The sequence below is a fragment of the Scyliorhinus torazame genome, chromosome 22 (genome assembly GCF_047496885.1).
Source record: "Scyliorhinus torazame isolate Kashiwa2021f chromosome 22, sScyTor2.1, whole genome shotgun sequence".
NCBI classification, from domain to species: Eukaryota; Metazoa; Chordata; class Chondrichthyes; order Carcharhiniformes; family Scyliorhinidae; genus Scyliorhinus; species Scyliorhinus torazame.
The window spans coordinates 17,564,425-17,575,092 of record NC_092728.1 but is presented as its reverse complement, the minus strand read 5'-3'; the positions used below and the strand labels follow the sequence as shown (position 1 = coordinate 17,575,092).

Genomic DNA, 10,668 nt, shown 5'->3' with positions numbered 1-10,668 from the left:
CGTCAGCGCTCCCAGACTCGCAAACGTCCCGTCTACGAACAGATCTCTCAGTTGTACAACCCCAGCTCTTTGCCATGCTCCAAATCCCCCATCCATTCTCCGCGGGACAAACCTATAATTATTTCTTATCGGGGACCGCACCGAGGCTCCCGTCTTTCCCCTATGCCGTCTCCACTGCCCCCAAATTTTCAATGTAGCCACCACCACCGGGCTTGTGGTGTATTTCTTCGGGGAGAACGGCAACGGCGCCGTCACCATTGCTTGTAAGCTGGTCCCCTTGCAGGACGCCCTCTGCAATCTCTTCTACGCCGCTCCCTCCCCTTCTCCTATCCACTTTCTCACCATTGAGATATTGGCGGCCCAGTAGTATTCACTTAGGCTCGGTAGTGCCAGCCTCCCCCTATCCCTACTACGGTGCAAGAACCCCCTCCTCACTCTCGGGGTCTTCCCGGCCCACACAAAACTCATAACACCTTTCTGAATTCTCTTGAAAAAAGCCTTCGTGACCATCACCGGGAGGCACTGAAACACAAAGAGGAATCTCGGGAGGACTACCATTTTGACCGCCTGCACCCTACCCACCAGTGACAGGGACACCATGTCCCATCTCTTGAAATCCTCCTCCATCTGTTCCACCAATCGTATTAAATTAAGCCGGTGTAAGATTCCCCAATTCCTGGCTATCTGAATCCCTAAGTACCGGAAATCTCTTGTTACCTTCCTCAGCGGTAAATCATCTATTCCCCTGCTCTGCTCCCCCGGATGCACCACAAACAACTCACTTTTCCCCATGTTCAATTTGTACCCCGAAAAATCCCCAAACTCCCTAAGTATCCGCATTATCTCTGGCATCCCCTCCACCGGGTCCGCAACATACAACAACAAATCATCTGCATACAAGGATACCCGGTGTTCTTTTCCTCCCCTGAGTACTCCCCTCCACTTCCTGGAACCCCTCAGTGCTATGGCCAGGGGCTCAATCGCCAATGCAAACAGTAACGGAGACAGGGGACACCCCTGCCTCGTCTCTCTGTGAAAACAGAAGTAATCAGACCTCTGTTTATTCGTGACCACACTCGCCACCGGGGCCCTATACAGCAGCTGTACCCATCCGATATACCCTTCTCCAAAGCCAAATCGCCTCAGCACCTCCCACAGATAATCCCGCTCCACTCTGTCGAATGCTTTCTCGGCATCCATCGCCACCACTATCTCTGCCTCCCCCTCTGGCGGGGGCATCATCATTACCCCTAGCAACCACCGTATGTTCGTGTTCAGCTGTCTCCCCTTCACGAACCCGGTTTGGTCCTCATGGACCACCCCCGGGACACAGTCCTCTATCCTCGTCGCCATCACCTTGGCCAGAATCTTAGCATCCACGTTTAAAAGGGAAATGGGCCTGTAGGACCCGCATTGCAGCGGGTCTTTTTCCTTCTTTAAAAGGAGCGATATCGTTGCCTCTGACATAGTCGGGGGCAGCTGCCCCCTTTCCCTAGCCTCATTAAAGGTTCTCGTCAAAAGCGGGGCCAGCAAGTCCATATACTTCCTATAGAATTCCAACGGGAATCCGTCTGGTCCCGGGGCCTTCCCCGCCTGCATGCTCCCAATCCCTTTCACTACCTCCTCCATCTCAATCTGTGCTCCCAGGCCCGCCCTCTCCTGCTCCTCCACCTTAGGAAATTCCAGCTGATCCAAAAAGCACATCATTCTCTCCTGCCCATCCGGGGGCTGAGCTTTATATAATCTTTCATAGAATGCCTTGAACACCCCATTCACTCTCTCCGCTCCCCGCTCCATCTCTCCCTCCTCATCTCTCACCCCCCCTATCTCCCTCGCTGCTCCCCTTTTCCTCAGTTGGTGGGCCAGCAACCTGCTCGCCTTCTCCCCATATTCGTACTGTACACCCTGTGCCTTCCTCCATTGTGCCTCTGCAGTACCCGTAGTCAACAAGTCAAATTCTACATGTAGCCTTTGTCTTTCCTTGTACAGTCCCTCCTCCGGTGCCTCCGCATATTGCCTGTCCACCCTCAAAAGTTCTTTCAGCAACCGCTCCCTTTCCCTACCCTCCTGCTTTCCTTTATGTGCCCTTATTGATATCAGCTCCCCTCTAACCACTGCCTTCAGCGCCTCCCAGATCACTCCCACCTGAACCTCCCATTGTCATTAAGCTTCAAGTACCTTTCAATACACCCCCTCACCCTTAAACATATCCCCTCATCTGCCAATAGTCCCATGTCCATTCTCCAGAGTGGGTGCTGTTCTTTTTCCTCTCCCACCTCCAGGTCTACCCAATGTGGAGCGTGCTCCGAAATGGCTATGGCCGTATACTCCGTCCCTGTCACCTTCGGGATCAGTGCCCTTCCCAAAACAAAAAAGTCTATCCGTGAGTATACTTTGTGGACATAGGAGAAAAACGAGAACTCCTTACTCCTAGGCCTGCTAAATCTCCAGGGGTCTACTCCTCCCATCTGCTCCATGAAGTCCTTGAGCACCCTGGCCGCTGCCGGCCTCCTCCCGGTCCTGGACCTCGACCGGTCCAGCCCTGGATCAAGCACCGTATTGAAGTCTCCCCCCATTACCAACTTTCCCGCCTCCAGGTCCGGGATATGTCCCAACATACTCCTCATAAAATTTGCATCATCCCAGTTCGGGGCGTATACGTTCACCAGAACCACCGCCTCCCCTTGCAATCTGCCACTCACCATCACATATCTACCCCCACTATCCGCCACTATGGTCTTTGCCTCAAACAGTACCCGTTTCCCCACTAAAATAGCCACTCCCCTGTTCTTCGCATCTAAACCCGAATGAAACACCTGCCCCACCCATCCTTTACGCAGTCTGACCTGGTCTATCAGTTTCAGGTGCGTCTCCTGCAACATAACCACATCTGCCTTTAATTTCTTTAGGTGTGCGAGTACCCGTGCCCTTTTAATCGGCCCGTTCAGCCCTCTCACGTTCCACGTGATCAGCCGGGTTGGGGGGCTCTTTACCCACCCCCCTTGTCGACTAGCCATCCCCTTTTTTAATCCAGCTCCTCACCCGGTTCCCACGTACCCGTATATCTCCCCGACGGCGCCCTCCCGCCTCGACCACCCCACCCCGTACCAGCTCCCCCTTCTCCCCAGCAGCAGCAACCCAGTTAACCCCCCCCCCTCCGCTAGATCCTTTTCTAGCGTAGTTGCACCCCCCATGTTGCTCCCAGAGGTCAGCGAACTCTAGCTGACCTCGGCTTCCCCCCTTGACCTCGGCCCCCACTGTGCGAGGCCCCCTCCTTCCTGCGTCCCTGTTCCCGCCATAATTACCATAGCGCGGGAACAAAGCCCGCGTTTCCCATTTGGCCCCGCCTCTAATGGCCGGCGCCCACAGTTCCTCATTCTACTCCCCCCCCCCCCCCCAACATGGGGAAGAGAGAAAAGTTACAGGGTCGCAGGATTAACAGCTTGAAAAATCATCCCCTCCCCCTTTTTCCCCCCCTCACCCCACATAATCACCCCACCACTTTGTCCCAAACGTTCTTTTTCTTGCCCGCCTATTCCAGCTTCTCGTCCACAATAAATGTCCACGCCTCTTCTGCCGTCTCAAAGTAGTGGTGCTTCCCTTGGTGTGTGACCCACAATCTTGCCGGCTGCAACATTCCGAATTTGACCTTCCTTTTGTGAAGCACCGCCTTAGCCCGATTAAAACTTGCCCTACCTCTCGCCACCTCCGCACTCCAATCTTGGTATACGCGGATCACCGCGTTCTCCCACCTACAGCTCCGAGTTTTTGTCGCCCATCTGAAGACCATCTCTCTGTCATTATAGCGGAGAAACCTCACCACTATGGCTCGAGGTATTTCTCCAGCCCTCGGTCTTCGCGCCATAATTCGATAAGCTCCCTCCACCTCCAAAGGGCCCGTCGGGGCTTCCGATCCCATTAGCGAGTGAAGCATCGTGCTCAGATATGCCCCGACATCCGCCCCTTCTGCGCCTTCGGGAAGACCCAGAATTCTTAAATTCTTCCTCCTCGAATTATTCTCTAGCACCTCCAGCCTTTCCACACACCTTTTGTGTTGTGCCTCGTGCATCTCTGTCTTCACCACCAGGCCCTGTATTTTGTCTTCATTTTCAGCGGCCTTTGCCTTCACGACCCGAAGCTCCTGCTCCTGGGTCTTTTGCTCCTCGTTTAGCCCTTCGATCGCCTGTAATATCGGGGCCAACAGCTCCTTCTTCAACTCCTTTTTCAGTTCTTCCACACAGCGCCGCAGGAACTCTTGTTGGTCCGTGCCCCATACCAAACGGCCACCTTCCGACGCCATCTTGCTTTGAGCTTGCCTTCCTTGCCGCTGCTCTAGAGGATCCACCGCAATCCGGCCGCTTTCCTCTCCTTTTTCCATCCGTGTCCAGGGGGGATTCCCTTCTGGTTTACCGCACAGTGTTTTTAGCCGATAAAATTGCCGCTGGGGCTCCAATTAAGAGCCCAAATGTCCGTTCCACCGGGAGCTGCCGAAACGTGCGACTTAGCTGGTCATCGCCACACCCGGAAGTCCCTGTTTTGAATCTTAACACCTCTATCAGTAACCTCTCCTAAGTTATTTTTCATTTTAACTTTTCTCTTAATTTTCCTTATCGTTGAACCCATATCTTCATGTAACAACCTACTGCCTCGCTTACCATTTATGTTTTTACTTCCCATTTTATTCCTTTTAGTATTCCTGGTCCTATTCACTGAGCTCCCCTCAGTCACTGTACCTTGTACTGTCGCCCTTTTTGATTTTTGACTATGGCTTCTCTGCCTTACACTTTCCCCCTTACTGCCTTTTATTTCTGTCCCTGTTTTACTACCTTCCAACTTCCTGCATCGGTTCCCATCCCCCTGCCACATTATTTTAAACCCTCCCCAACAGCTCTAGCAAACACCCCACCAGGACATTGGTTCCAGTCCTGCCCAGGTGCAGACGGCCTGGCTTGTACTGGTCCCACCTCCCCCAGAACCGGTTCCAATGCCCCAGGAATTTGAATCCCTCCCCCTTGCACCATCTCTCGAGCCACGCATTCATCCTATCTATCCTGACATTCCTACTCTGACTACCTCGTGGCATTGGTGGCAATCCTGAGATCACTACCTTTGAGGTCCCACTTTTTAGTTTAACTCCTAACTCCCTGAATTCAGCTTGTAGGACCAGTTTGTTGGTGCCGATATTCGGCCCTTCGAGCCCGCTCCGCCATTCATTATGATCATGGCTGATCATCCAACTCAATAACCTAACCCTGCTTTCCCCCCAATATCCTTTGATCCCCTTCGCCCCGAGTGCTGTATCTAATTGCTTCTTGAAAACATACAATGTTTTGGCCTCAATTACTTCCTGTGGTAACGAATTCCACAGGCCGACTGCTCTCTGGGGGAAGAAATGTCTCCTCATCTCTGTCCGAAATGATCTACCCCGTATCCTCAGACTGTGATCCCTGGTTCTGGAAACCCTCTTCCTCCATCTACTTCAGTTATACAGGGCCTTGGTGAGACCACAGTATCGCTGAGACCCCATAATCACCATCCTGGGGGTTACCATTGATCAGAAATGAACTGGACACAGCCGTATAAATACTGTGGCTACCAGAGCAGGTCAGAGGCTGGGAATCCTGCGGGGAGTAACTCACCTCCTGACCCCCTCCCAAAGCCTGTCCACCATCTACAAGGACACAAGTCAGGAGTGTGATGGACTCTCCCACTCGCCTGGATGAGCGCGGCTCCGACAACACTCGAGAAACTCAACACCATCCAGGACGAAGCAGCCCCGCTTGATTGCTCCCCCTTCCACAAACATTCACTCCCTCCACCTCCGACGCACAGCGGCAGCCGTGTGTCCCATCTACAAGATGCACTGCAGTAATCACCAAGATTCCTCAGACAACACCTTCCAAACCCACGACCACCACCATCTAGAAGGACAAGAGCAGCAGATACCTGGGAACCCCACCACCTGGAGGTTCCCCTCCAAGTCACTCACCGCCCTGACTTGGAAACATATTGGCCGTTCCTTCACCGTCGCTGGGGCAACATCCTGGAACCCTCTCCACAACAGCACTGAGGGTGTACCTACACCTCAGGGGGTGCAGCGGTTCAAGAAGGCAGCTCACCCACCACCTTCTGAAGGGCAACTAGGGATGGGCAATAAATGCTCGGCCCAACCAGCGACGCCCACAAAACCCTGGCCTTGGTGAGACCACACCGGGAGCATCGCGCACAGTTTTGGCCGCTCTTTCTAAGGAAGGATGTATTAGCCACAGGGGGAGTTCAGTGAAGATTCACGAGACTGATACCAGGATTGGCGAGCTCGTCCTCTGAGGAGAGATTGGTTTGACTGGGCCTGAGTTCACTGGAGTTTAGAAGGTCGAGAGGAGATCTGATTGAAACATATGAACGTCTAACGGGGATGGTCAGATTTGATGCAGGGAGGTTTTTTTCCCTGGTTGGGGAGTCCAGAACTGGAGACACAGCCTGGGGATACGGGGACGGGGGACGGGGACGGGGACGGGGGGGGGGGGGGACACACACACTCAGATGAGGAGAAATGTCTTCACTCAGAGGGAGGTGAACCTGTGGAAGTATCTACCACAGACAGAGGTCGCGTCACTGAATGTACTCAAGGCAAAGGTAGATATTTGGGGGGGATTTTAATGGCATCATGGGGTACGAGGGAGACAGCAGGAATGCGGGATTGAGATTGAGAATCGGCCATGATCGTATTGAATGGCGGAGCTGGCTCGAAGGGCCGAATGGCCTACTCCTGCTCCTTGTTTATGACAATCGATGATACATAGATACGTAAAAGATAGGAGCAGGAGGAAGCCTTTTGGCCCTTTGAGCCTGCTCCACCATTCATCACCATCATGGCTGATTAGGGCAGCGGTGGTTAGCACTGCTGCCTACCACGCTGAGGTCCCAGGTTTGATCCCGGCCCCGGGTCGCTGTCCGTGGGGAGTTTGCACATTCTCCCCGTGTCTGCGTGGGTTTCGCCCCCACAACCCGAAGATGTGCAGGGTCGGTGGATTGGCCGCGCTAAATGAAATGAAATGAAAATCGCTTATTGTCACAAGTAGGCTTCAAATGAAGTTACTGTGAAAAGACCCTAGTCGCCACATTCCGGCGCCTGTTCGGGGAGGCCGGTACGGGAATTGAACCGTGCTGCTGGCCTGCCTTGGTCTGCTTTAAAAGCCAGTGACTTAGCCCTGTGCTAAACAGCCTCTGGTATTTGCCCCTTAATTGCCCCTAAATTGCCCCTAAATTGCCCCTTAATTGGAAAAATATAACCCTCTCCCGCCGGCGTGGATTGAACCACCTTTTGAACGGCGGGCAGGCTCCGGGGTCCTGGGGGGGCGCGGGGCGATCTGGCCCCGGGGGGGGCTCCCACGGTGGCCTGGCCCGCGATCGGGGCCCACCGATCCGCGGGAGGGCCTGTGCCGTGGGGGCACTCTTTTTCTTCCGCCTTCGCCATGGTCTTCACTATGGCGAAGGCGGAAGAGACCCCCTCCACTGCGCATGCGCGGGGATGACGTCAGCAGCCGCTGACGCTCCCGCGCGTGCGTCGCCCGCCGAAGACCTTTCGGCGCCGGCTGGCGAGGCGCCAAAGGCCTTTCCCGCCAGCCGGCGGAGCGGAAACCGCTCCGGCGCGGGCCGAGCCCCTCAAGGAGAGGGCTTGGCCCCTAAAGGTGCAGAGACTTCCGCACCTTTGGGGCGGCCCGACGCCGGAGTGGTTCCCGCCGGGACCCCCCGCCCCGCCGGGTAGGGGAGAATCCCGCCCTTGGACTCTGTCCGAAATGGTTTACTCTGAATCCTTAGACTGTGACCCCTGGTTCTGGACACACCCATCATTGGTAACATCTTCCCTGTATCTACCCTGCCCAGTCCTGTTAGAATTGTATAAGTCTCTATGAGATCCCCCCTCATTCTTCTGAACTCCAGCGAGAACAATCGCAACCTAGACAACCTCTCCTCGTATGACAGTCCCGCCATCCCAGGAATCAGTCTGGTAAACCTTCGCTGCACTCCCTCGAGAGCAAGAACATCCTTCCTCAGAGGAGAGTAAAACTGCACACAATACTCCAAGTGTGGCCTCACCAAGACCCTGTACAATTGCAGCAACACATCCCTGCTTCTGTACTCGAAACCTCTCGCAATGAAGGCCAACATACCATTAGCCTTCTTTACCGCCTGCTGCACCTGCATGATGTCCTTCAGCGACTGGTGCACAAGGACACCCAGGTCCCGCTGCACACTCCCCTCTCCCAATTTACAACCATTCAGGTAGTAATCTGCCTTCCTGTTTTTGCTTCCAAAATGAATAACCTCACACTTATCCAAATTAAACTGCATCTGCCATTGGTTTGCCCACTCGCCCAACCTGCCCAGATCTTGCTGCAGGATCCCTGCATCGTCGTCAGAGTTCACCCTCCCACCCAACTTGATAGGAAATGAAAACGAATGAAAATCGCTTATTGTCACGAGGAGGCTTCAAATGAAGTTACTGTGAAAAGCCCCTAGTCGCCACATTCCGGCGCCTGTTCGGGGAGGCTGGTACGGGAGGGAGAGTTCTAACCGGGGACATGGTGGTTGGATGGTTTCAGGGCCTCGCGGAGGCCCCGTGCGGTGAGGCCCCCGTGCGGGGAGGCCTGTGGCGGGCATTTTAAAACTTCTCTTGGCTTTCAGCAAGTCGGCCGTGCGCCGTTGACGGGCTGCTGCTGTACCAGGGTGCGGTGTGGTCCCCGCAGCCCTGCACGCTCTGCGCCTGCGAGGAGGGCCGCGCCGTGTGCGAGGACATCGAGTGCCTGCCCACCACCTGCCGGAGGACCCGCACCCCCCCGGGCCGGTGCTGCCCAGTCTGCCTGCCGGACACCATCCCAGGTAATCGCTTACAGCCGAAACACCAGACCTGGAGGGTGGCATCTGCTACCCGCCTCGCTCGGCAGCCCCCACAGCCGCTCCGTTCTCTGGTCCGTCGCCCCTCTGCCCATCGGTTCAAAAATCCCCCCCCCCCCCCCCCCCCAACCATTTCTCAGCTTGTCAACTGTGAATTCGGCAATCGGCAAGATAGCCTTCCCTGTAAATACCTCCCTATCTCTGTAACCTCCTCCAGCCCTACAACCCTCCCTATCTCTGTAACCTCCTCCAGCCCTACAACCCTCCCTATCTCTGTAACCTCCTCCAGCCCCGACAACCCTCCCTATCTCTGTAACCTCCTCCAGCCCTACACCCCTCCCTATCTCTGTAACCTCCTCCAGCCCTACAACCCTCCCTATCTCTGTAACCTCCTCCAGCCCTACAACCCTCCCTATCTCTGTAACCTCCTCCAGCCCTACACCCCTCCCTATCTCTGTAACCTCCTCCAGCCCCTACAACCCTCCCTATCTCTGTAACCTCCTCCAGCCCCTACACCCCTCCCTATCTCTGTAACCTCCTCCAGCCCTACAACCCTCCCTATCTCTGTAACCTCCTCCAGCCCTACACCCCCTCCCTATCTCTGTAACCTCCTCCAGCCCCTACAACCCTCCCTATCTCTGTAACCTCCTCCAGCACCTACAACCCTCCCTATCTCTGTAACCTCCTCCAGCCCCTACAACCCTCCCTATCTCTGTAACCTCCTCCAGCCCCTACAACCCTCCCTATCTCTGTAACCTCCTCCAGCCCTACAACCCTCCCTATCTCTGTAACCTCCTCCAGTCCCTACAACCCTCCCTATCTCTGTAACCTCCTCCAGCCCTACAACCCTCCCTATCTCTGTAACCTCCTCCAGCCCCGATAACCCTCCCTATCTCCGTAACCTCCTCCAGCCCTACACCCGTCCCTATCTCTGTAACCTCCTCCAGCCCTACAACCCTCCCTATCTCTGTAACCTCCTCCAGCCCTACAACCCTCCCTATCTCTGTAACCTCCTCCAGCCCCTACACCCCTCCCTATCTCTGCAACCTCCTCCAGCCCCTACAATCCTCCCTATCTCTGTAGCCTCCTCCAGCCCTACAACCCTCCCTATCTCTGTAACCTCCTCCAGCCCCTCCAACCCTCCCTATCTCTGTAACCTCCTCCACACCTCCAACTCTCCCTATCTCTGTAACCTCCTCCAGCCCGGACAACCCTCCCTATCTCTGTAACCTCCTCCAGCCCCGACAACCCTCCCTATCTCTGTAACCTCCTCCAGCCCTACAACCCTCCCTATCTCTGTAACCTCCTCCAGCCCGGACAACCCTCCCTATCTCTGTAACCTCCTCCAGCCCCGACAACCCTCCCTATCTCTGTAACCACCTCTACACCTACTTTCATATTATACACCAGTATATTATGGTGCAGACACACACTGATGGACACACAGCGGGACCAATCAGCATACACAACACCGCAGCCAATCACCAGTGAGAGCACACGCACTGTAAAGACAGGGGACAGGAGAGTTCCCGCTCATTCTAGTAGCAGCCAGCTCGGAGCACAGAGCTCACAGCCTGCAACACAGACATTCACCGTGTGCTGAGTGCATCACCTGGTTAGGACTAGGCAAGGGTCAACAGTTAAAGCTGGTATTGCATTTACCCACAGTTCAAGTATGTTAATATAGTTAACCTTATAATAAAATAGAGTTGCACCACTTCCAGTGTTGGTGACCTGTTTGTGATCCAGAACACCCAACACATCACCTAC

General features: G+C 54.8%; 1 protein-coding gene across 2 annotated transcripts in view; it reads left to right on the top strand.

Annotated features, from left to right (window-relative positions):
- Positions 1–10,668, top strand: part of LOC140398939 (uncharacterized) — a 110,938-nt gene that overhangs the window by 16,412 nt on the left and 83,858 nt on the right. For both annotated transcript variants that reach the window (XM_072487930.1, XM_072487929.1), the window contains exon 2: positions 8,689–8,883. In XM_072487930.1, the coding sequence (XP_072344031.1) occupies positions 8,689–8,883 (195 nt within the window). The remainder of the gene's footprint in view (positions 1–8,688; positions 8,884–10,668) is intronic.